The sequence below is a fragment of the Phalacrocorax aristotelis genome, chromosome 19 (assembly GCF_949628215.1).
Source record: "Phalacrocorax aristotelis chromosome 19, bGulAri2.1, whole genome shotgun sequence".
NCBI classification, from domain to species: domain Eukaryota; kingdom Metazoa; phylum Chordata; class Aves; order Suliformes; family Phalacrocoracidae; genus Phalacrocorax; species Phalacrocorax aristotelis.
Genome location: NC_134294.1, coordinates 1,681,421 through 1,705,944, shown reverse-complemented (window position 1 = coordinate 1,705,944; position 24,524 = coordinate 1,681,421). Strand labels below are relative to the sequence as shown.

The window sequence follows — 24,524 nt, the reverse complement described above, 5'->3', positions numbered from 1 at the left end:
CGCACGGGGCGGGGGAAAAATATTCATATTTGGCATCAAAACCATTTTATTATTCGCTTTGAAGCGTTACATCTGTCACCTGGGCTCGCATGCTCACTGCCAGGCAAAGTTAAGCTCTGAAACGGAAACGCTCGTCATCCAGTTGGAAATAATAAAAATCCGAGGCACTGACAAAAAATAAGCAGGACTTTGTACGTTGAAAGGCCTTAATATAAATAGGTAAGAAAATATTTATTTGTTTTAAAGAGGAATTTCAACCCCAGCTCTGTCAAAGAGACCAACTCCATTCTGTCCTTCATTGCATATATCACTTAATAAAATGTCCGCAGAAAGAAGTAAAAAATCTGCCTTCGAAATAGAGCAGGAAAAAATAAAACAACTTCCCAGAGCAAGGAATTTGCAATTTCAGCATGGAAACGCAGCGGTCCGGCTCCCGCCTCCCGCACCGCAGACTTAAGCGCTCAGAAAAAGAATCAGGGCGACTCTCGGCACCTCGGCGGGGCGTTCATCCAGATTTCGCAGGTGAGACGTCCCCAGGAGGGCGCTCCCCGCCGAGGGAAGGATTTATCCAGCCCAGATACGTGAGGAGAAAGCGGAGACGACTCCAAGGAGGCTCTATCGCATAAACCTTTAGCGAGAATTACCTGAATCGGGGCAGCGCTGCAAGCAAGAGTCCTCCTGCTCTGCGCACTCGCTCAACCTCTCGTTATTAAGGAAAGGTGATGAAGCTGATGGCTTTTTTTGCACAGCAGAGAAGCCGCAGGGGTTTGCTGTGATCCAGGTAGACAATAAAAGGCCCCCTGGTGCGGAGGGAGCTGGTGTGGAGTGTTTTAAGGCACGTGTTCGTTTGCTCTCCAGCACTTATTTCGGCATTTCAATGCCGGGGGTGGGATTTAAGGGCAGGAGCGGGGTGTCCCGAAGCCCCTGCTTTGGTCCTGAAGGAATCGTGACGATCCCAGAACCCGCGCGGGGAAGAGTGGATGAGGGGCCAGGGTCAGAACTGAACCCAGCCTGCGTTCGCCTGAGTCTGGTTAGAAGCTGACCTGGAGAAAGAGAGGGAGGGAGAGAGAAAGAGGGGGAAAAATTAGGTTTTAGACTTCAAAAGGGACTGCAGTACACAGGGAGGGAACTGGGCAGCCAGAAATGGGTCCTCCAGGGTCACCCCAAAACTCTCCCCGCTGCACAGAGCAGCCCAGAGCAGCCCAGAGCAGCCGTGGAAGACGGGGCATGCTGCCAGCACCCGGAGAAAGAGGAAGGCAGCACCCGCAGACCGGCCCTGAACTCTGACAGCAACATGCGCTGTCAGAGCTGCTTTTAAATCCCAAACGGGTGCGTGGATGGGGCAGGGCCCCCAGCCCCGCAGGGGTTTTCAGCAAAACCGGCAGGATTTGGTCCAGATGGGCGTTTTCTAACGCTGTGGGGATCGCCCACGCCACAAACCCCCCACAGCCTCACCCCGAAGCTTTGGCAAAGTCTCCCCAGACGTCGGTGGTAGTGGCAGAGGGAGCAGTAGCGGGCTGCGGCCAGGACAAGAGGGAGTCTGTTGGCAGCCAGGGAAGTCGGGAAGAGAGAAAACAAATATCAGGAGTTATTTCCCACTCTTATACCCAGATTCCCCCTCTGTTTTCCCAACTTTGATGGATGAAACTGGCTCTAAAGAGCTTTACAGCCATTGCTGCGTGACCACGGACCTGTGATGGGGGTGCCCGGGAGCTGGGTGGGTGCAGAGAGCAAAGACGGCCGCTCTCCGGAAGGACAAACCGGAGCAGAAGATTTTCCTCCGGGAGGTGGTGGGAGCAAGCTCAGGCCCCCAGGACCTGCGGGACGCGGTCTGGTGTTCCCTGTTGCTCCTTCCTTTTTCTTCATGTTCTGAAAGAAGAGAGAGAATTTGGGTGGCATCATGTTTAACTCCAGAGCCAGAGTGCGATTCCTCCCAGCCACAGCTCACAAATTGCTTTATTCTGGAGCAAAAAAACCTCCTGTGCTGCAACATCCCACCGCTGGAGGAACACGAGGGGTCAAATCAAGGATTATTTTTTTTTTTACACCAAATCCCCACTGTGAACCCACAGACCCAGTTCTGTAACTGGGAACTGTAACACAACCCCCCTACAAATCACCACATGTGGCGTTACCACAAAGAGCTCTGCACCAGGCTTCCCCCTGCACGGGGATTTCAGGGGGAAGCCACTACTTCCTTTTGTGCCACCCAAGGCAAAGGTTGGGAGTGGATTTAGCCAGAAAAGCCCCTCACCGCAATGTTGAGTTTGATGGTTTGCCCCTCCTTGAAGCTCAGATCCAGTTTGGGTCCCTGATCGGGGTTCTCGGCTTGTTTGGCCAGCTCGCTCTGTTGCCTCACCCATCTGCAGGGATTAATAAGCAGAAAAGGACTCGTGAACCACCGGCCTGAGGCTCTCCCGGACAAATCCTGACCCAAATCATCCCCCTCTGCCTGACAGCAGCTCTTTAAAGGCGCTGAATGTGATCCAAGACCTTGCCTGATGAGGCAACACACTTCGGGCAGCACCAGGGGAATGATTCCTAAGAGCAGCTGTCCGTGCTTGAGCCGCATGGATCCTCCAGCCAGCAGCATATCCCATCCTGCCCCAAAGCCCCACTGCCCGCCAGGAGTCAGAGCAGCATCCCAGCCCCTCAGGAGCAGCCCCTTGTCGGTGGCAAGTGAAGAAATGAAAAGGAATTAGGGAATTTGCCCAATTTTGGCCTGGGAAGCCCAGTTTGAGAGCCTGCAGGGCAATATTTGAGAGAGGGAGAGCTGCCTGTACAAAGCCTGCGCAGAGGAGCGGGTGTTTCCACCTCTTTACACCACGCTTGCCCGCTCAAGCACGACAGGAGCTCACAGCTTCCTCTCCCCCACCCTTTCTGGCGGACACCCGCAAAAAAAGTCAAGCTGAGAGGACACAGGGAGAGGCACAAACTCACTTAAAATGGTCTTGGAGAGCCACGTTGAAGTCAAAAGCATCACCTCGGTCAACAAAGCCGACTCCGATGAAAGCTCGGCGGCCTGGGGAAGGAGGAAGAGTAAGGGCTGGAATCGCCAAGCAGCAGAGGAAAAGGGATGGGATACCCTGTCCCGCGCACCCTCGTGCCTGCCGCCTTCTCCACCTGGAGCTGGAGCTCTGGAGACTGAGATACGGGACCAAAGATACCTTTGGTTCGTTGGTTGCATGTACAGGCTTAGTAAAAACAGATTTTCAATTAATATAAACGAGTCAAAGCAGAGGTTGGCACCACGGTGATGATCCTGCACACAGAGGCATCCTCACACTAACGCCAAGTAGCAAAATTAAACTGGGTTTGATTCATGGTGAAGGACAGAGCGCAGCTGGTGTGTGGGAGTGAGATAATTTGTCCCTTTGCCACGGTACACAGGGAATATTTATCCCTTGAAAGCAGAAATCCTTCACAAGTAGGAGCAGCGAGGGCACCGAAGACTTTCTGAGGTGATTCCCCGAAACCAGCCCCCATGTATCATGACGTACCATTCCCGTCTTCGATGCGGATGACAAAATATCTGCTGGAGTCCGTCACGCTCTCCACAGCGATGCCAGGGAACTGCTCCACCGGCGCCTGGGCAAACAGCTCTCCTGAAAAAGAGAAATGGGAGCGGGTCAATGCCACAACGGAACGTCTCTGCACCATCTTCCTCCCCATGAAGGGGCGTGAGCTGTCACCTCTCCTCCTCCTTACCCGAGGTCTTGTCCTCCAGCTTAATGAACGCGATCTTTCCCTTGGCCGTGATCCGCAGCCTGCCGCTCCACGCCGGCTGGTCCAGCTGCCATTCTGCAGCTCTGGTGAAAGAGGAAACGGCAACTGATGTCTGAGCTGCCCCTCACGTGCCAGGCACCACCACGGACCTATTTTAATGCTCCTATAACATGCCACAGAGTTATCCGCTTGACTCCCCTCGTTAACAGTACCAAAGCAGCACAAGCGACAACCTGCTTGCACCTACGCTCGCTGCACACAATGAGGTGGATTCGTCGCGACACCTCTCGTTTCACCCGAAACCAGCTGGTCCCCTGCAAAAACCAGGCATCGGGTCCCAGCAGCGACTGGGCCAGAATTGCACAAGAGGTTTCGCTTCCCTTTCCGCAGAATCTCCAGCTCGAAAGCAGTTTCTTGGAGGTGCTGAGCTGCGTTAGCTACAGCTTGGCTCTGCTAGGACAGGCTTTAGTCCAGGCTGAGGACTGAGGGGAGAGGAGACCCAAAATACACGGGGGAAGTGAGATACCCCGCTGGGGGCGTGGGGCCGGGACGGGGGGCAGAAATACTTCACGAGGGGCAGGTCTTGCTGCTCCACGGCGGGGGACAGGGCCCACACACCGCACGGGGAGAAGGGGGACCCCGCACACCGCCATGACAGGAGGGACAGAGGCCGGATGACCCATGGGGGTGGAGAGGGAGAGCAGAGGCACCCCACAGCGGGACAGGGCCCATGGGAGAGGGGCAGACCCCACCTGTAGCCGCGGTTGGAGGCCCGCGGCGGCACCCGGTAGACGTGCACCGCCGGCTTCACGCACAGCACCGCTTCGTAATCCCCTTCCTCCGCCGCCATGGCCGCCATCGCGGCGGAACTCCGCCCGCCGCCGCTCTGGCTCCCGCCTCGATGGTACGGCCCCGCCTCCACGGCCCCGCCCCCTTTCCCTCCCGCGGGGCGAGGGGAGGCGCTCCCGCAGCCGCCGCCGCGGCGCCCCCTGGCGGGCGGGAGGCCGCACTGCAGGGAGGTGCTGGGGAGCGGCGGGCGGGGAGCTGGGAACCAGCACGGTCAGCTCCCAGGCCGGCCCGTCAGGGCGCGCTGCTGCAGCACCTTCCTTCCCCGCTTCCTGACTCCGAGTCACGAAAAACCACATTTTTTTCCCTGATTTCACATTTAAAACAATTCTAAGAATAAGAACTAAAAGGGAGTCAGCGCCTGCGGGAGCTGCCAGCGCCCCCCGATCCCTCCCCGCCTCGGCTGGAGGCACCCCGAAAGCACAACACCTGAGCAGGGAGGCCACCACATGGCAAAAATAACAAGATGAAATAAAATAAAGACCACTTTTACCCTCCACAGCAAGAGGAAGCACAGTCACAGCTCACGCCCAGGTTTGGAAACCACATCTTCCCTCCCAGCATCACCACTTCCCACCCTTCTCAGAGCACATCTCCCCAGCGATACTAAAAATGGGGGGAAATTTCATCTTTTTGGGTAAATACCGGCCCAATTATGGCCAAACTCTCCCAGATTTTACCTTCCTGATGAATTTTTAAGCATCTACTCACGCTGGGAAACGTCCCTCTTGCAGCAGCCCCTGCGAGAGACGGGGATACAGGAAAGAAAAGAAAAAAAAAAGTCATTAAAAGTTTAAAGACATTTATTTAAAATACAATTTATAAAACATTTTCTCTTCGGTGCACGTTTTGGGGTGAAAACACGCGGTACCGTGTTTATCCTCCACCTTCCCCAGGATGAAGGGGCTTCCTGCAGGAACGCCGCCGAGCCCTGCCCGCGGGCGGGACGTATCCTGGTTGCTGCGACGGAGGAGCTGGGAGATTTTGGTGCCAAAGATGGAGATTTCGGTGCTGGAGGAGGCAGCAGCTTTAACACCAGCCAGCTACACCAGGAACTGGGTGGATTTGGGGGGGGGTGCTTTTTGGCCATTAAAAGCTATTTTCAGTAATAATTAAGGAAAGGCGTGGTGACTCGGGTTATTGCTGATGGCCTCCTCCCCTCCCGCTCCCCCCCAGGGGCTCACCCTGACCCCCAGCCTCGGGAGGGGGGTGGGGGGATAAATATAAGACACTCACCCCCCCCAAACAAAGCACTGGCGGTTGGGGTTCCCCAGGGGACGCCTGCCCGCCCGTCCCCACCATCCTCGGTGCTTTAATCAGCTTTCATCAGCTAATTAACGCTCTAGCGGATACTTTTGATACACAGGTAGTTTTATTTTACCAGTAATGGTTGCTTTTTTTAAGCCGTATTTCCATACACATCTTTTTGTACGGTCGCTTCCCTTTGGGTAGAAGACAAAGATTTGCTCGTTTACCCTTGAACCTACTGAGCACAAAGTAGCAGGGAAGGCTGCGCCCGTACAGAATAATCCGCCGATAACCAGAAATGGTTTTCTAGGTACCGTCCCCTCCAAGAAGAGCATTTAGTGTTCGTCTAATCCCTCGATATTAAGTGATATTAAGGTAGGTCAGCTTCATCCGGGGGGATGAAGTTCCACGTTCTGGCGGACCACTGGTCTCCCTGTCCTCTTCCTGGAAGCCAGAGGAGGAAAATCCCTTCCCTGAAGCCTCGCGGGGAGCCAGCTGCTGCCACGAAGGAATCATCCACTTTATCCAAGGCGGTTTTTGTTCCCCCGACGTCCGTGGTTTCCGGAGGCGAACGCAGCACGTACCGTGACAGAGAGATCGATCAGAGCCTTCGCTCCGTCGTTAAGCCACGCGGGTTCGGACCCTCGGGACATCCTGCTCCCTGTCGGGGCGGCAGCCGCCCAACGAGCGCGCGCCGTGCGGAGCGGGGCTTCCTCCCCACGTATTTATTTCACGGACCGGAACGGTGCCGGCAGTTCTCCTCGGAATGGAGCCCTAACTCTTCGCCCTCTGCCACAAACAGCAGCCGGGCAGCAGGCGTTTTCATGGGATCCGTCTATATTCCCTTCTCCCCAAATACAAAAAAAAAAAGAGAAAGAAAAAAAAAAAAAAAAGATGTATTTTAAGCTTTTCCTCACAGCCAGCACACAATACTAGCCAAGCTTTAACAGGTGCGAGACGTAAACTAGGTCGGACTCCGCCAGCTCCCAAGACGATCGGAAAGGCCAGGTATCCAGGAGTCCGCTTCCACACGCTTGGCAGCGGGAGAAATAGAGAAGGAGAAGCAAGAGCTTGCCAAACCCGAACCATTAAAGTCGCAGAAATCCATTGAAACTTGTTTTTTTTTTTTTTCCAAACACTTAACTACCTCTCTCAATTAAAACAAACAGTTAAAACCCTTCCCATGCACTCCGTTGGTCTGACGTACAGAAAACAAACGGGGGGGGGGGGGGGGATTAAAATAAAAGAGATCCTTTAAAACAGAACTTGCTCTTAAAGTGATGAGGACAACGTGCACGTCTGGGGAGGCTTCCCATTTTTTTTTTTTCCTTAAATCCCAGGTTACGAGTACAACAAACGTTATTGCTGGCGCTAGCTTCAACCCAAGTGGCACACACACGACTCCCTGCACCCCTTCCGAGTCCTTAATAACCCCCTCCCCTCGGCCCCTTTCCTTTCACAGCGACTCGGGGACAGCCCTTCTCGGTTTGCCGGTCACAGTGGGTGGAGAGGGGAGGTCACAGTGCGTGGGGTTGAAGGTCACAGTGGGCAGAGCAAAGGGGATCACAGTGCAAATAAACCAGGTAGTTCCCTTTGCTCAAGTCCGTTTGTCCGCCACGGCAGTGCGACCCGTGGCGGCGGACCCTGCCTTCCGCAGCAGCATTGCTCGCCCGCGTTTATCTGCGCTGTTTGAAGCCTTGTGAGCCATCGGGACCCAGGGGTTGCCTGATCACATTGTTGGGCTGTCTGGTGTCTTCGGGCTGGGAGATCCTCGGCGGCCTGAAAGGAGAAAGGAGATCAGAGGCAGGGGAAGCACAGCCACGCACGCTGCACGCCTTGGTGGGCAGGCGCTGCCACGGGACAATCGTCACACGTTGCTCCCTGGGATGGGAAGCTCTAAAACCAAACCAGCACTTCATGACTTTCCAAAGAGTAGCTGACACCCGCGCTGCAAAGAAAAGGGCGAGCTCAGTGCCTTCAAACAACCTGCATTAATTTAAGAGTGCTCATGCTTGACTCTCAGGTCTTTGGGACCTGAAGGAATGGCAGAGATGTGTGCCAGGGGAGGGTTAGGCTGGGCATTAGGGAAAGGTCCTTCCCCCAGAGGGTGGTGGAGCCCTGGCACAGGCTCCCCAGGGAGGCATCACGGCACCAGCCTGGCGATATTCCAGAAGCCCTTGGACAAGGCCCTCGGAGCCACGGTGTGAATTTGGGGTGTCCTGTGCAGGGACAGGAGCTGGACTCGGTGGCCCTTGAGGGTCCCTCCCACCTCAGGACATTCTGTGATTCTCTCCTGCCCACAGGCAGCAGCTCCTTTAAGTCAAAAACCTCAGGAAAGACGAGGATATCTCCTGCCAGGATAACTCTGGTTGTCCGCACTCCTCTCTACACCCCCAGCATGCTCTTCCAAGGCTCTAAGATAACCTCTATAGCCTTATCAGGCACTTGCACTTCCCTTAAGTCCTGCATATTTGAGATTTATGATGCCTCACTTGCTAACAAACCACTCCTATCTTCTGGATGGCCTCACTTTACCCTTCAAGAGGCTCATCCCCCTCCTTCTGATAGGAAGGTGTTTGCAAGAAGCGCAGGCAAAGCTGCTGCAGCACGAAAAGCTGCTCTCACCTGTCTAGAATGGGTTTCTCCTGCTCTTCTTCGGGGCTTGCGCTGCCCAATATTCGTTTCCTGGCTTCCGCGTACTCCGCCTCCCTTTGCGCCAAGGATTTCACAGGGAAGGCCGGCCTGCTGGCGGAGTTGGGATTGCTAAGCACACCGTTGGTCGTCGGCCTCTTCAAGATGCGGATCTGCGGGGGAGGACCTGCAGGAAGGCTGTCGTCCTGAATCACGATCGGCACTTTAGGAGGAGATTTTGACTTTCTACTGTTTAAAAGAAAAACATTTGGTTGGTACTTTTTTTCTACAGCAAGCATGTTTTTCACTGTGTGTGTGAATTCCTCTCAGTCAGATGTCATTCCTGTGATTAAGAGGCAGCCTGTAATAATTAAAGACCTCATTATATTTGTAACCCTAAACTAGAGCAGCAGGCAGGTTTGCAGATTAGCTCAGGAAGAGACAGAAAACCAGTCCTTGCTGCATTCGACATCTTTAAACTCAACCAAAGCAAAGGGAAGCAGACACTTGGCAAAAGTTTTAGCACTTCTATTCAAAGATATCGGTAACAGCGCCTTGATTCCATTCCTTGCCAGGAGTTTTAGGGCTCCTCTCACCAGGATGCCCGGTCTCCCACTGCAGCCCTGCCATTTCACTTCTCAGAGCCAGCCCTGACCCTCATCTCACCCTTTGAATTTTTTTTTTTTTTTTACGGTCCCTTCTCTGTGGGGAAGTCCCAGAGAAGTCATGCTGTGACTCTTCAGGTGGCCTAATAAGAATCAAAGGGGAAAAAAATATCCCAACAACAAAAGACTCATCAGGAGTGATTAGAAATATTTCTGCTAGAAGACAACAACACACACACACCCCTGCCCCAACCCAAAGTAAGCAGGAAAAGAAGGTCTTACTGACGCAAGGCACGGCAAGCCAATTTAGGGCTGCGAGCTGGGATTACCTGACTCACCCATTTCTTCCTTTGAGTGCCTTTTTCTTAAATGGCTTCCCCATAGCTGGAGCTACATCCAGTCTGGAAGACCCTGCTCTGAAATAAAATCCCTCTCAAGAAGCTTTCCGCTACCCCGCTATGGATCGAAAGGGCCATCTAGTGGCACGACAGAGATTTCCTCTTTCTGAACCCAAACCCAGTGCGCTCTGCTCAATCTGAAGCTGTTTCCCTGCTGTTCCCGCTCCCCAGGCCTTCAGATGTCCAACAGCACCTCAGGAAACAAGTTGTTGGGTTTTGTTTTGTTTTTACTTCTTTAACCGAACCGCGCAGCATCATTACCTTTCTTTCTGCGTGATCTTCAGCTTCTTTTCCAACCGTCTGTCTATTTCCTACAAAAGAAGGAGGTAGAAATCAAAACCTGAAGGCTCATCTTGGAGACTGGAGTTTGAGCCTGTGTGCGCACACATTTAGCTTCACTCTCCTGTACAGCGATACTATGAAGAGGGCAGAGAGAGCGTGTCTCTCCATCTGAGGATGACTTGCAAATCAAGAGGCAGAGAGAAGCAAAGCTGCCACGTATATTCTACCGTCGCCATTAGTACACCTACAGCAGGCTGTGGATTTTGCGTATCACGGTGAAAGGGCAGCTGCGAGGCGCTCATCCTTCATTTTAAGGACTTCAGCTGGCAAGAAAGCTCTATTAAGGGTAAAGAGCCACAGGAATACACAGCAAGGTATTCCCAGATCCGAGCAGGAACCAGCGCCAAACCTCTCCGGCAGAGAAACAGCAGCAGCAGCTGCCGGCTGGGGCGATCCACATCAGTCCACACGCTTGATTTCAGCGGGGCAGCTCAGCCCCAGAGCCTGAAGCCATTTGGAGGACTGGCCGGCAGGTCTGCATTCCTGCTGCTTGCAGCAATAACCCTCCTTCACAAAAAAGTCCCTGCCCCGCCTGACATGCACCCAGGGACTCGCAGGAGCTGAGCAGAGCCGTATTGTGCTTCTCCTTCCCTTTGCAATACAGCTGCTGAGTCATCAATCGGCGGAAAGATGTATTAATCACCCCCAAATGCCAACAGAGTGTGGCTTTAAGCGTGTCAACTTCTGTCCGAGGCTCGCATCTGCCTTAGCAAAGGTTTTGCTATCGGAGCAATTATGTGGAGAAACCTCGCTGAATAGAAAAATAAAGCCAGGTTTCAGCCCCAGTCTTCTCTTTAGGTAACCTTCCCCAACCTCGCTGGTATCTTTAGATTCTCACGACTGCGATGCTATTAAAAGAGCCTCTGAGACAGTCATGTGTTTTATTTAATCATCAATGAAGGAAAAACACTACCTGAGAGCGTCCTAGTTTCACCAGCTGATAACTGGCAATACTGAAGGAAATTCCAAGCTTCTGGCAGGACACACCTGCTCTACTTTTCAGGCCGGTTTGCTTAACTACACTGAAAGCTCGATGCCAGCAGAGCCTACCCTGCTGTCAAAAACCACAGCAGGCACAACCCGGCAAAGAAACTGGTTTGCACGGCAATTCACCGAAGTCCCAGTAAGCAGCGAATGAACTGAAGTCGCTACCAAATACCAAACCACGGTGTTTGCTCTTGGTCACACAGCTACACAAGCCCACGGTAGCCTCCACCTAGAAGGGAATAGTCACAAATCATTCAGGGAAGATAAATGGTGGGTGGGAGGCTGAATTTTCGATGAAACCCTGTAGTGGGAGGTGACGGGTGATTTGTAAGGACAAAACCAGCCAGGGCCTTGGTGTGGCATTGAGCTGAAGGCCAGGTCACAGCTAGAGCCTCCTGTTGAGGGCAAACACACCTGCAGTTTCCTTCAAGAGGACTGGGAGGAAAATCCCAACCCAATGCTGCTCAGGAGGGTGGAGAAAATGTGCATCAGCTGCCTGCAAAGACAGAATAAGGGCTGTCCGGGGACAGGCAGCAGGGAAACGGATATCCCGGCAAGGATGGAGACGTCGTAGAGTGGCTGGCAGCAAACAATGAAAGTCCAATTAAGGGGAAGGGGTTAGCTCATCTGTCCACACCGTGCCAGAAGAGGTTACATCCAGCTATAGAAGAGTCTTTAAAATACTTTTTCAAACTCAACTAGTTAACCGTGCCTCCCCAGGGCCTCCTGGAAGCAGTGGACTGGACGGAGGCTTCCTTAAATATTCCTTATTAAATACTTCAGCGCGTGGGGGAGAGGGACAACAGGAAGACAGGGCGGAGAGGCGGGGAAAGCACACTCGAGCGCCTCTCAACTCATTTCACTTAGTGTTTGGCACTGCAGTGACTACGAAGCCAGCTGTGGCTCAGAACCACAGTGCTGAACCACTCAACTGGGGCAGACAAGCTCAACGGCCCACAGTGAGGACTGTGGGGCACAAAGCATGACGATCCACATGGTAGCCACGAGGAAGGCTCCATTCCGCTCTCACCTCTCTCCTTCCTGGCAGAGGAGAGATTGCTTTGACAAAAGCCACTGCTCTACATTCCTGGTGGCTTTGCAGGTCAGCCCTGGGGCTAAAGTCGCGGTTCGTACATCAGACTACAAGATCCTGTAATTGCAAAGCGTCAGTTCAACCTCAGCATCTGAAAAACACTCTGATTAACACAACTGTCACACTGACTCTGAGCACTGCTGGACAGCTCTCCACGCCCTCACACGTGCCAGACTTCCTCTGACACCAGAACCTGCAGCTTCCCCTACCAGAAAAAAAAACAAACCCAAACATCTCTTTACTTTGCTCAACACATGCACACTTACTCAAAGGAATCCTTCAAACTCTGCCATCATGACACCCCTCGCCAAATGAGCCCTTTACAGTCTGTTTCACTCCTTCCTCCTCCTGTGCAGACCACTCCTTGCAGAATACTCAATATTTTCACCTCTCACCCCTCCGTAATCACCAGCAGTCGCTAAGCGAATGTGCAGTCCTGGTTCATAAGCCACCGCATGCAGGCTCAACAGCTGTTCTGCGCCTGGGGAGCTCCTCACCAAGGAGCAAAGTAATGGGCCGCTAAAATATCCTCTAAATTCTAACGTGAGCGGCTGTTAGAACCACGATGTACTCTCCAAAACAAGAGGCTTCCTCCACACGTAGAAATCTTGGCAGGATAATAGAAAACAATCTTCCCCACCAAATATACACGTATCACTCTCAACCCATCCAAACAACTGTTAGTCCTACATGATCCTCGTAATTCCCGGTGCTGCTGACCGGATTCCAGCTGCCTCCAGACATTCACTGAACTCTTGGTAGAAAAAGTTTTCCTTTGCATTCAAAGTGAATGGCTAGCATAAAAAAGCAGCTCCCCACCTCACACGCACCCCTCTCAATGTGTTAGAAGTTGTGTTTTCTTTTTGACCCCATCTTTTCTCAACAAAAGCCACAGTACTGCAAACTCCTGGTGTTTAATACTACTGTGTTTGGAATTGTAGGTACAGAGACATGGAGAGCATTGCCAGCTCAAATGGGCAGCCCTTAATCACCCCGCAAAAACAATCCAAGACATTCGCAGCCTCACACAGCTAGCAGATCGTGACAGGGGTTGCACTGCTTGAATTCACAAGCTTGAGAAGCAGAAACACCTTGACATGGCTTGCTTTTAATTAAAAAAAAAAAAAAAAAAAGAAAATCCCTGCTGCCGCTCTCCACAGATCTGTTCGTCTCCTGATGTCATTCCCTTACCACTGCGAAGTCACATTGTCACCAAGCTGTGAGAGTAACGAGATAAAATTAGGACCTGACTTACAGGGCAAGTGCCAGAAGCGCTGCAACAACCCAAAGGCACGGCTCACAGGAGAGGCAATTAGACTTGGCATTCGAGGACATCACGCTGCACGTACCCAGTAGCTGGCCAGGTCACACCATACAAAACCCAGTTATTAATCTTCTCAGGAGGCTCTCCTTGCTTTCATTTCCCAAACAAACTTATTTATATAACCCAAAAGTAAGCCTCATTTACACTCCCCCTTCAAAACACGCCCCCCCAAAGATTAGTAAAGAATCTTGACAAACTATTTTTAGTGCTATTATGTCTAGATGCTAAAAAGGACTCAAACAAACAGCACGAAGACGACGCTGTTCTTTGACATTTAAGGCGCATTTGTAGATGAGGACGTAATGGAAACTGAATTCCAGCCCCATCATAACCATCCTTCCTACCCTTTAACCTTGTGAAAAAGAGCGATGTATAGAAGGATCAATAAAATACCTCTTAGAAAACAGACACAGACACTAAGACACAAACCTGCTGCTGAGATCCCACAGCCTGTCATCCTAAATAAGAACCCACTAATACAGCTGCTAATTTTGCAATGTTATTGGTGAGTTGGAGATCAATGCTCCCCCCAACACCCCGGAAACGTGCCCTTCAGGAGGGGATGCCCCTGCGGGGGTCGGCTCCTATGGATCACGGCTTCACAGGGGGGTCTAGGCACCATCCCAAGCGAACCTGGTTCTCCAGTGTATCGCAAAGCACAAGCAGAGAGAGGCCCGAGTCAGCCCTAGCTGTCATCTAAAGAATTTTGTTGGAACAACTGTAATGCATCAGACACGTATAAAGAATTACCCTGCACGTCATTGCCAGCAAAGACTCTCTAAACAGACTAAATAAGAGCAGCTCCAAGCTCTGCTGATATGGGGGAAAGGAATAACAAGATAACTGCTAGCTATTTTTTATTTCAAGTGTTGTGCGTAACCACAACTGAATGTCTGAAGGAAGGCAGAGACTTGGGCTTCTTACAGATCCCTTACACTAGCAGGATTATTTTGCCCTCTACCTCCAAAATTTGGCTTCTTTGCAGAAGTCGAGGAGATACCTACCAGCCCTCCTGCCAGAGCACAGGATAGCCACTGATAAAGGAAGCTGTGCTCTCCTAGAAATTTGATAACATTTCAAATATGCAGCTCTAGAAAACCATTAGCCACATTCTTTGATGTATTTACTGGAAATTACTCCTGAACACAGCCTTCTACCCTCGCTCACTCACAAATAATGTGCAAGATCAAACCCAGAAAGAGGGAGTTTAGGCTAGAGTTGCAGCCTCCCACACCAACGCTAAAAACAAAGCCTCACCTGCTTATTAAAAGCACCACCAGATGCTCTGGCATTTTCTAAAGGACAGGAGATAAACTTCAAGGCCTGGCTAATGTTCTCTTCTTTAGAAAACAGAAATTAGATTTTAACATCTGAGATTACCAAAGCTGCTCATGGGCACCCAACAACTTACAGCTGCAGATATCTGACTCGCTGCTTCACCAAAAACACCATCAAGAAAGAGGAGTAGATAATCCTAAAACATCTCCAAGCTGACTCCTCATTAGTTACCTATTTCTTTCCTTTGAAGATAAATTAATCTTCTATTAATTACTGGAACATTCCAATTCCTGAGGCGACTGGGAATCAGACTGCTCCACTAATTAATTCTCCAAGATACCGTGCTTACGTTAAATCCTGGCAGTGGACTGTACCCAAGAAAGCCGCAGATGCTTTTAAGCTGCGCTGGCATTTACATCTTCCATAGGTAGATAACACTTCTCGGCAGCTAGAATACTGAGAAACAAGACACGAGAGTATTTTTGGGAACAAGCCTGGCAGGCGCCACACGGTATTCCCACCGCAGGCACGTTATGGACTGGGGGAAAGGCATTCAGGAGGGCCACAGCTCCTTCTCCCTCCCCAGCCTTCGCACCTCGTGTGGCAGGCGGGTTGCACGGACACTCCTCAGAGATCCAGATCGGGAATATATTTACACCCCTTATGAATCTAGAAAAAAAAAAAGAGGCTAAGATGTACCAAAAGCCCTCTCATTTCCACATTGTTTTGCAAAGGCATTGGTACATTCCTTAATGCACAGGATCACCCTTGCCTTCTGCACCCACGTCCCTGCACAGGGTCAGTCAGCACATCCAGGTGCTTGTCAAGGTCTGCGAGAGCAGGTACGAATCAGAGACCGCCCCCAAGTGACCCGGGCAGGGCCATACAGGACTTGCTGCAATATCCCCAAACCGAGACTCGCTTCACCGTCTCATGGCACCTGTTCATTCTCGACCTACAAGTATCACTTGTCTCATCAGAGAAACTACCTCTGCCAAAGCAACATGGAGCAGCAGGAACAGAAAGTTCCATTTCCCAGTTTCAAAATTTTTTGACTAATTACTAACACCTCAAGCAAATATTCAGTAAAAGTTTCACAAAAATCATTTTGGTCCGTGAAGTCAAAACCCATCCTCACAGCCAACCATCAAAAATCAGCAGTTATCCTCACAGGTTCCCTCCTGGGTACAGTTCCTGCATGCTAAAACCCCGCTAACTCAGCCTCTGATCACACGAGCAGTTACCAGACCGGAGGTCACAGCGTTACACTCTGAAATATTTCACTTTTGACTTCTCTGTACTTTGATCATATTTAGCAACTCAAAGCAATACCAGTGGAAAACCTCAATTCAGCCCTTTATAACCAGTGCCTTTGCTGGAGGGTGAAATCCAAGGCGAGCCGCCCTCTCTGCCACTCGCACACCGACCAATTTAGAGACGATAGAAACGAGGGGGGTTCTGCAAACCTCAGGTGAACGGTCCTCCCCCAGTGCCATGACACAAGCAGGCGACAATCCCCATCCCCGCACACGAGGGACAAAGTTCAGTCACCCACATTTGGCTGCTCACATCCTCCCCGAGCAGTCGGTTATCAGGTGATCGGGGGTTTTTCTCTTTCTCATGGCGATCAGCAAAGCAAAGCGCAGTCTAAACAAGGGACTTAGACTCTGGGCTGTGGCAGGGTAAGTTTTAAGCACCAGCGAGGAGGTTGCAGGCAGCAGCTGGGAGCTAACTGCCCTGCAAGCTGTCCATCAGCAAACTGAAGGGAAAAAAAAAGACAAGACACAAGGAGATCACTTTTTTTAAACTATTGTAAGGTTGCCAGGCTAATATTTCCATCTACACGGATTCTGACTTGAAATAAGTTACTAATTAAGAAGGCACTCAAATTCTAGTTAGCGAAGGAATAAGCAATCAATCCAGCTGAAGAGTGCCAATTCAGGGCTGCAAATTGCTTGTGGCCCTGGACGTGGGGCTTCCACCCCAGCTTTGGAGCCTAGCTTCCCACTTGATGCGTAATTATTAGTTTAACCAGGTAAAAAGACTCAGGTGTCACAAGCAGACCTCTCATTTGTGATTTCCCTCTTCCCTAAAGCCAGCTAGCCTTTAAGAAAAGAAAAAAACAAGCCACGCAGCCACTCATATTAGTGTCTACTAACCCAGGCTGGGTTTTTGAAGCCTGGTGCTTCAATCCTTAGTCATAACTTAGACAACTTGCTCGTTATTCACACACCCGTTTTCCATCTGTAACTCACGGACAAGCAAAACCTCCCTATTTCACAGACATTTCGAAGATTTAATCAGAAAGCATTTAGCTAACACGGATCCAGAGGCCCCACAGAGTTCCACTACACCAGCATCAACACTGCGGTGCCTGCGGGACTCCAGGGGTTGGTGAAGCTGCCGGAGCAGAAGGCATCTCCTTGGCACAACTCAGGGGGTGGCACGTACCCGAGGAGCTGCTCCTTTTTCTGGCAAGCACTGGGTAATTCTGGTGACACAGAGGCTAAAAGACAGAAGCCACATTAAAGACCAAAGGAACAAAAATGCTTGAGGATCTGTTTTACAGCTATTTGACTGACTGAACCAAAGTGGAAGGTCTGTGTCAGGTTTTTTGGGGTTTTCCCTCAACCTAATGAGATTTTAGTGCTGCCTGCTTTGGCAGGCAGATCTGCAAGAGGTAAGTGAAGTGATGTTATAACTTGGAGGCCATGGCACCTCTGGTCAGCCCAGAACTGCCTCTTGCTAAGAAGTACCTTCTTTAAAGATCTAGAGCAGAACTTCGCAGCCTAACACCAACACCTGCACACACAAGAAAGGACCAGTGCTGAAAATCTGATGTACTTTCTGTCCTTAAGAACTCTCTGGGTGGAACATTAAAAAATTACACACCGAGACGCAATGTATCTCAGAAGCCCACCACGGATCTCCTGCTACATCACTGCTGTTTCCTTAGGGGTGTGCTGAAGGGTCTAAAAAATTGACAACTCAGGTTTTCAACTGCATAAAGTGTTACAAGATTATGTGTTTAAAGCTGCCCCTTGGTGTCTTTTATGTTTTATTACATATTATTCTTGAGCACTGACCAAGAGAGTCGTGTCTTTCACCTTTATGCTGGCATCTGTCTCGTGCCACCTCATGCCAAATAAGATACAGATGGAAGAAGAAAGTAAAGGGAATTCCCTAAGACAAAAAAAAAAAAACCCTGCAATGACAGGACTAGGCCAGTTCATACGCTTTTCCTGCGCATGATTTCTCCCTCTCGCCCCTTCAGCAGCAGGCCCATCTCTTCGGGGCAGCTCCAAGGCCCACCGGCCCGATGACTGCAGCAAGGTTTCAGGCGCAGAGAACAGCAGGTGCACCCGAAATCTCTTTCGGCTGCTAACCAGCGAGTCGGTCACGCCACCTGCTCTACAGCAGAGCCTCTTCCTGCCCTCTCTTCCTCTTTTCTCAACCTGCCTACCTCCAGTAGCTTTGATTTCTGTAGCAGCACAGAGAGCTCGCAGTCCCTGGCCGCGCCAGCATCTATTTGGTCCTCAGAAAACAAGGCTGGGCTCTCCTCTGCTCCATCCTGCTTAGCTTTTCATTGCCTGCAGCCACCATCAGCAGCAGAGGGTCTCCTTCCTGCTGTCACGGTTTGAAAACGACCTTTCTAAACCATGACAGATGCCAGAAGGCAGCTCTCATCTCTTCTCTTACATAAGAGGAGCTCCTGCCGCAGACAGCTCACTTTCCTTGTTGCTCCAACTGCTTTTGCAGACATCCAAAGCCCCAACAACTGCAAAAGCAGCTGCAAGCGTGGCGGTGGCTCCTCAGGAAATCTCTCTGCTCAGCAGCACAAGACAGCACTGAGTTTATGAACACAGATTCTCAGCAGTTTGGACTGGAAAAGGATGTTAGAAGGAGCAGGTGACAGATTTTTTCCTTCTAAGGGCTTTAAAAGAACACCTAAAAGGTACAAGCTGAAAGGACAAAGAGACAACCGATGGCTGGGATTTGAGCAGCCCTACAATTTTAAACCATTACTCAAGGCCACAGCTATCACCAGCTCCCGAGACACAAGCTATGTCCCTTCATGGAATGATTTAACGAGCACTGGAATTAACTCTGCCACCCGGCACGAGGCTTCCTACGACTGCAGTCTCACAGTGTTGGCAAGAGGCGAGGGCGAGCGCTTCGCTTGTGCTGCCAGCCTGCTGCTGGCATCTCTCACGCTGCTGGGCGAAGGCGTTGAGTTACAGGCTCTATTTTGCTCCCCTCTTTCTAGCCAGGCCTAACCCAATCTCCTGACCAGAATCAAATTCGGTCTTTTCACCAAGTCATTGTTACAAAGCCCTTCTGCCCTCTGATCGTTAACGAGCCCACTGAATTTAATAAAACAGGAGACTGCCTGGCAGAGATGGTTTCCCTTCTCTCGTCACGCTGTTGTGAATACCCTGCAGATCACCCGCCCACGCTCCTGCTAAAATAATGATTTTATTCTGCAGGCGCAACACGCAGAAGTGCTTCGGAGTCCCCCAGCAGGGGAGACGTGACGAAAACTTCAGGTATTGAGCCAGCTAATGAAAGCGAGTGAGAACTTCAGCTACAGCACTGGAAGCTACGCTGGGCCACGCTGAGGCTCTCCACGTTTTGTCCTAACGAAGCACATTTGCCTCGAGCAAGGGGGAGAAATGGGTTTTGATGTGAACCCCGGCCACGCAGCCCAGCCTCCTCTCCCCAGAGGCCCTGCGAGGGCGAACGTTTTGTCAGAGCCCCTCAGCAGAGGAAGCAAGCCACCCGTCATCCCCACAGCGCCCACCGCACGCTCCCCGGCAGCGGGAGCTTTGTTCGGGGCTCGGCCACGACCCGCACCGACCAGCCGCTGCCGCCCTGCCCGCAGCCCCACACGGCTGGGGGAGGAAAGGGGTGGGTTTGGAGCCCAGCAGAAAGCGGGAGAAGGACGGGCAGGAAGGGGCTCCCCGCGGCAGCCCCGCCACCGGGGGAGAGAGAGGAGACGAGCAGAGGGGGCTGGGGCCGGGCTGCAGAACCCCACGCTGAGCGAGGCCGTGGTCCCTTTAAGAGGCCTATAAGGCGCTCCGGGCCCGCCGCGCCCCACCACCTTCCCGAAGCGCCGCCAGCGCCGCCTCCCCCTCTCCCCCTGCCGCCCCCGGCCCGCCCGCACCGCCCCAGGCAGGCGCCCTCACCCCGCTGTCGGCCGCCTCCTCCCAGCTCTCCGCGACCTCCTCATCTTCCATTTTAATTCCCCTCCGCCGCCGCCGCCAGCCCGCGCCCCGCGCATGCGCGCGCCACCCGCCACCCCCCCCACCCACCGCGCGCCTGCGCCGCCACCGCCTACCGGCACGAGCCCGGCGCGCCTGCGCACAGCGGAGTAAAGAGCGGGAGGCGTCATGGTGAGGAGCGCGTGCGCGATGGCCGGCTGCGGCCACGTGCGGCGGGGCGATGGCAGCGCAGCGCGCTTGCGCCCCCTAGCGGGCCGGAGGACCGGGCGAAAAGGCGGGGTGTTGCTCGCGCCTTGCACGCTCGCGCCTTGCACGCTCGCGCCTTGCACGCTCGCGCCTTGCACGCTCGCGCCTTGCGGAGCCAGCGCATTTCTCAGCACCCCACGCCAAGGTGCAGCAGCGCACAAACGGCGTCAGCAGCGCATAGGGTTCCACGCTCAAACGGCTTGGCGGTTTTGGTGCTTTTTTTCCTTAATTTAGGGATTATTGGCCAAAGGAGCCACTCTATTTTTAGTGAATCTTGTCCGTTGATCCGGCTACTCACCGCAGCGTCCCTCCTGAGGGCACTGAGGTGCCTGTGTGTCCTTCCATCACCGTGTTTTCACGTAAGCCCCCAGCTACTTTCAAGCCTCCAGAGGCGCAGGAGAGACCTCTTCAGCTCCAACCTTTAAAAACAGCTATTTTTCCCCCCAAATAAAACTAATTTATTATGTTTACCTCATTTGTAGCCAGGATATTCACCACACCGACATGTTACTTTGAGCGATACAAAGGTATCTGGGGTGAGGATCGCATTTAATTTTGTTCCAAGCAAGTTAAACCCCCCCTTCCTGCACCATAAAAAAATCAAACATTCACATAGGGAGCTACAGAAACTGCCCTTAAATCCTTACATTTTCTCCCAAGCACCCCACCTGAGTGCCACAGCTTGCCGGCAGATGGCGACGGGCTTCTTAATAAATAAATAAAAAAATAAATACTTCAGCTTAAAAAAAAAAAAAGAATCCTGACACGAGCACTGCGGTTTGCCCTCGCCCCCTCTGCAGCCACCTGGCCTCTCCCTCCCCTGCCAAGCCCAAAATCTGGGCAGGGAACCACCAAGCACCCACCCAGCCAAGTTTTGGGGGGCTGTTTATCGAAAGAGGAGCCGCTAGCGGGGTCTTGCGGGGCGTACAGCGCTCCGGGGGATTTATATCCTGGGATTTCAAACTTTTTGGCACCCTAGAGGGGTGGGAGACAGCGTCTCTCCTCCCTGGGAGAGGTGCAGGGCTCATGGGAGCGGCACGGGTGGGAGGAAAGGGTGCAGCAGCCTCGGGCTGCTCCTACCCATCCTCTGGGATTTTTCCAGAAGGAAACAGGAACCATGTTTTCAAGCAGCCAGTGCCCGGCATTGTTGGCTCGACCCACAGCCTATTCAGCATCCCAGCGGCATTATTCTTGGACATTTCCCTCCATCCTGCCGGTTTTGCCCACACTGTAAGAAATCCCATTCCTGGCCATGGCAGTTCGAGACAGAGCATCCCACAAAACTGTGCGGGAGCATCGCGGATCTTTTGGGAACATGAACTCAATGGTCGCACACACACGCCCAGGTGAATTCGGGGTTACTTACACGCTTATGGATGAATTCCACGTCTCCTTTCAGGTAATCCCAGCCCCCCGCAAGGCATCTGGGGCGTCCAATCCGGCAGGGAACACGTCCGAGAGGCTGAGCTCTGGGGTAGATGCAGGTCAGCAGAAGACAGAGGGGATGGCAGCGTCTTCCTCTGCCCCTTCCCCAGAGGAATAATGTCACCCCGCAACTCGGCAGCGCGACCGCGTGTCACAACACAGATCCCGGTGCACCCAGATACGTACCCCCACAGGGAAGGGCTCCTGCAGCACCAAGGGCTACCTCCCTTCCTCAACGCCGTGGTGAAACCGGCACCCGCTGTCTGTCCTTTAGGGATGGGTCCCCTCTCCTCTCCCTGCTGGGGATCCCCGCCTCGCCCCCATCCTCAGGAGGTGGCCATGCCTCTGTGGAGAGGCAAGGAGATGGCGGGGCTGCGGCGGGCGACGAGGAAGGTGCTGGCCCTGGGGGCAGGGAGGGCCCCCGGGCCCCAGCCGATGATGGCTGCGGAGGGGAGCTCGGGAAAGGTTGAGGCGTGAGAAGGGCGGCAGCCAAAGCCTGCGAGGCGGCCGGGGGGAAGAGGGAGCCGCCCTGCCACCTTCTCCACACAGCCGACCTGCCCAACATGGCGGCCTCGCCCGCCCGTCGCTTCCAACATGGCGGCGGTGCGGTGCGCGTGCCCCCGGCGAGACCTTCCAAACATGGCGGCCTCTCCGCCAGAGAAAGGTCTCCTTGCTATGGATGGGGCGGAGAATTGACCTTCCCATCATGGCACCCCTGCGCCACGTGACCCTCTCACCCCTCCCTCTCCGCGATCATGTGACGCGGGGCCGGCCTGCGCCTGCGTAGTGTGCTCGCCGCCGCGGCCGGAGCGGCGGCGGTGGCGGCAGGGAGGGAAGATGGCGGCGCCGGTTCGAGCCGTCACCCGGGCGACGCGGCGGCCCCGGGGTCCGCGGCCCTGAGGACCCGGCCCAGCCGCGGCGGGCGCTGGCCGGCGGCAGGTGAGCGGCGCCTTGCGGCTCCCCCGGGGGCGCGGAAGGACGGGAGCGGCGGCGGGCAGCGCCCCTTCCCCGGGGAGCGGGGTCAGGCCCCTCAGGGCGGGTCAGGCCTCGCCTCGGGGCGACCCCCCATTTGGGGGCTTGAGCCCCTCTTTCCCCCCCTTGCCTCAGTTTGGACGGTCCCTATGGGGCACAGAGCCCCCGGGGTGTTGGAGCCACCCCCATCGGGGGCTGCCCGTCCCGGTGAGGGGGGGCGGCCCCTTCCCTGCTCTCCTGGGGCAGCCCTGGGAGGGGAGCGGGAGGCGAAGGCAGAGCCCCGGCGTCTTCCTTAGCGCCGGGGGTGTGCAAAACCTGCCGATCCCCCCACCCACCCCCCCGGAAAAAAAACCCACCGAGAGAAAAAAATATAATCCTTAGGTTTACCCCAAAAATCCTGTGTTGGCGTTGGGCAGCGCCAAGGCAGAGGGTGTGGAGTCCGGTGGCTGCCCCGAAGGATCACGTCTCCCGTGTGTAAAAACAAAGGTGAGGTTCCGTCTCCAGTTATTCTCCAAATAACTCCATGCAGATCCGCATCTCGACTCACATCCGCGTTTCTGCCTCGCGTGCTGCTCGCTGTATACGTGTATATATATGTTTGTTTTGGTCCTGAAAGCATTGTATTAAATCCGTAGTGGTGGAGAGCTTGGTATTTATCAGCCCAAGAGGGTTTGGGGTGTTACTCCCCATTGTCTTCACTGATAATCTCTAGTCGGTAGCTTGATAATGGCTTTATTTATTACTATTTTTTTGTCACAATGGGGCTGGGCTGAGCAGACACTGCAGGGGCTCGTCTCAATGCGCGGGTCTCGCTCAGGAGATTATCTCATACTGCCTGCAAGATGCTGCCCAAACCTCTGTGGGGTGAAGCGCCTCACTTTAAGCCTGTTAGGGTCTTCAGATTGGACAGGGCATATCTTATGAACCAGGAGTGCAGGAGCAGAGCCTTGTTATCTTGCTCTTAATAAGCTAAACTCTAATTAATGTTCAGAGGAAGAACAAAAGAGAAGTCGTGCAAACTGAAATGCTTGTCTGCAGTACTGTGAATCAGTTGGTTAAAGTGAGGACTGTGTTCTGTTTGTCAGATAGCCCAGTTGATTGCAGAGGATGTTTTTTGTATTAAAATGGCTTTAATTATTACTGGTGAGACTGGCCTATACTGTAGATCAGCAACTGGAAGTCTTCACCTTTACTAAAGGGGATGGGAGTTAAAGTAAATTACATTTGAGATGTTGCTGACCTAAATTTGTAACCTGGGTGTAACGACGTCTTTTTACCCGCCCTGCCCTTCAAGAGCAGTGGAGCCCAAAGCCTGAATCGATCTGCTGCCTCGCGGGTGGCCTCGTGAAGCCCCGAATCAGTGATGACACTGCAGTGTCCTAACGAACTGCTTTATATCGCAACGCAGCGGTCACAGCCCAGGCTTGGCCCTTCTAGAGAGCCAAATCTCTGAGCTGGACGTTAATTGAAGAGTTAAGAGAGAATTGCTGTTATTTTCTCATTTCCGTAGCCCTGCTAGTTCCCACCACCATCTCTCCTTCCTTTTCCTTCCGCTGGTGCCGGAGAAAAGCCAAATACCGGTGGCTTTTCCTTGGGTTGTGTCCCTCAGGTTGTGCCTGGGGTTGGTCTTTTCCTGATGTCAGAACTGGGAGGGAAGAGAGCAAGATCCTGGGTGGGATCGTGGGCTATTTCCAAGGCAGGATGATGCCTCACTTGCAGAGGGAGAAATTACAGTTGTTACTGCATCGGGTTCAATCCTGTTCACCAGGGCTTTTGTATCCGCATGCTTCTAGCAGAAGCAGAATTGCATCCAGCGGTTGTTTTCGCATAGTGAAGATGTTTGCGTGTGTTTTTCCTGCTGTGTTACCTGGTATTTTAACTGACGGGTGACTCCACCCAAGCAGCATTTTTTCCATAGTGGGAAGTGAAACGCTTGGGTTTGAAAGGCACTGTACAGTTTTGATATTGCACTGGTTTATGACCCTGCTTTGATTTACTCACATGGACTTTTAAAGGCAGTAGGTTGAATTTTAAATTTTAACTTGAGTTTACTGTAGCCTTTAGCCTCTGGGACTCAAAACTTCTCTGTTTGGCTGTCGGAGAAGCCCTAGAAGAAATCTCGCCTGCAGAACAAACGTTATTGTCCTGCCTATGGTTGGTATAAGGGTCGGGGTGGTTTAT

At 52.8% G+C, this 24,524-nt stretch overlaps 3 protein-coding genes across 6 annotated transcripts in view; 1 reads left to right on the top strand and 2 right to left on the bottom strand.

Moving 5' to 3' along the window:
- Positions 1-22: 22 nt before the first annotated feature.
- Positions 23-6,091, bottom strand: NECAP2 (NECAP endocytosis associated 2). Of its 2 annotated transcripts, XM_075113725.1 has the most exons (9): positions 5,954-6,091; positions 5,253-5,312; positions 3,709-3,809; positions 3,501-3,605; positions 2,941-3,022; positions 2,255-2,363; positions 1,692-1,869; positions 1,456-1,540; positions 23-1,043 (listed from the first exon to the last, which is right to left on the bottom strand). In XM_075113725.1, the coding sequence occupies exons 2-9, from the start codon at positions 5,273-5,275 to the stop codon at positions 995-997; spliced, it is 732 nt and encodes a 243-aa protein (XP_074969826.1). In that variant the 5' UTR covers positions 5,276-5,312; positions 5,954-6,091; the 3' UTR covers positions 23-994. The 2 variants fall into 2 exon arrangements, with proteins under 2 accessions (XP_074969826.1, XP_074969825.1); XM_075113724.1 differs by lacking the exons at positions 5,253-5,312; positions 5,954-6,091 and adding an exon at positions 4,479-5,137.
- Positions 5,926-19,793, bottom strand: SZRD1 (SUZ RNA binding domain containing 1). Of its 2 annotated transcripts, none has more exons than XM_075113734.1 (4): positions 19,665-19,793; positions 9,716-9,765; positions 8,446-8,697; positions 5,926-7,599 (listed from the first exon to the last, which is right to left on the bottom strand). In XM_075113734.1, the coding sequence occupies exons 1-4, from the start codon at positions 19,713-19,715 to the stop codon at positions 7,497-7,499; spliced, it is 456 nt and encodes a 151-aa protein (XP_074969835.1). In that variant the 5' UTR covers positions 19,716-19,793; the 3' UTR covers positions 5,926-7,496. The 2 variants fall into 2 exon arrangements, with proteins under 2 accessions (XP_074969835.1, XP_074969834.1); XM_075113733.1 differs by having other exon boundaries at positions 8,446-8,700; positions 19,665-19,792.
- A 2,385-nt stretch (positions 19,794-22,178) lies between these two features.
- FBXO42 (F-box protein 42) overlaps positions 22,179-24,524 on the top strand; it is a 50,095-nt gene continuing 47,749 nt past the window's right edge. Inside the window, exons 1-2 of one of the 2 annotated variants that reach the window (XM_075113723.1) lie at positions 22,189-22,310; positions 22,725-22,829. The gene's annotated coding sequence lies outside the window, so the exon portion shown is untranslated. Of the gene's footprint in view, positions 22,311-22,724; positions 22,830-24,524 lie in introns of both variants that reach the window. The other variant, XM_075113722.1, reaches the window with a different exon arrangement.

What these genes read in the sequence shown, in the direction of transcription:
- SZRD1 (XM_075113733.1), bottom strand. Translation starts at nt 19,715, where the DNA reads ATGGAAGATGAGGAGGTCGCGGAGAGCTGGGAGGAGGCGGCCGACAGC. An exon ending in AGGAGGCGGCCGACAGCGGG is followed by an intron (nt 9,766 to 19,664) that starts GTGAGGGCGCCT and finishes CTTCTTTTGTAG; the next exon opens with GAAATAGACAGACGGTTGGA. An exon ending in AAGATCACGCAGAAAGAAAG is followed by an intron (nt 8,701 to 9,715) that starts GTAATGATGCTG and finishes TCTTTTAAACAG; the next exon opens with TAGAAAGTCAAAATCTCCTC.
- NECAP2 (XM_075113724.1), bottom strand. Translation starts at nt 4,585, where the DNA reads ATGGCGGCCATGGCGGCGGAGGAAGGGGATTACGAAGCGGTGCTGTGC. An exon ending in GCTGGAGGACAAGACCTCGG is followed by an intron (nt 3,606 to 3,708) that starts GTAAGGAGGAGG and finishes TCTCTTTTTCAG; the next exon opens with GAGAGCTGTTTGCCCAGGCG. An exon ending in GACTTTGCCAAAGCTTCGGG is followed by an intron (nt 1,044 to 1,455) that starts GTGAGGCTGTGG and finishes CTCTTTCTCCAG; the next exon opens with GTCAGCTTCTAACCAGACTC.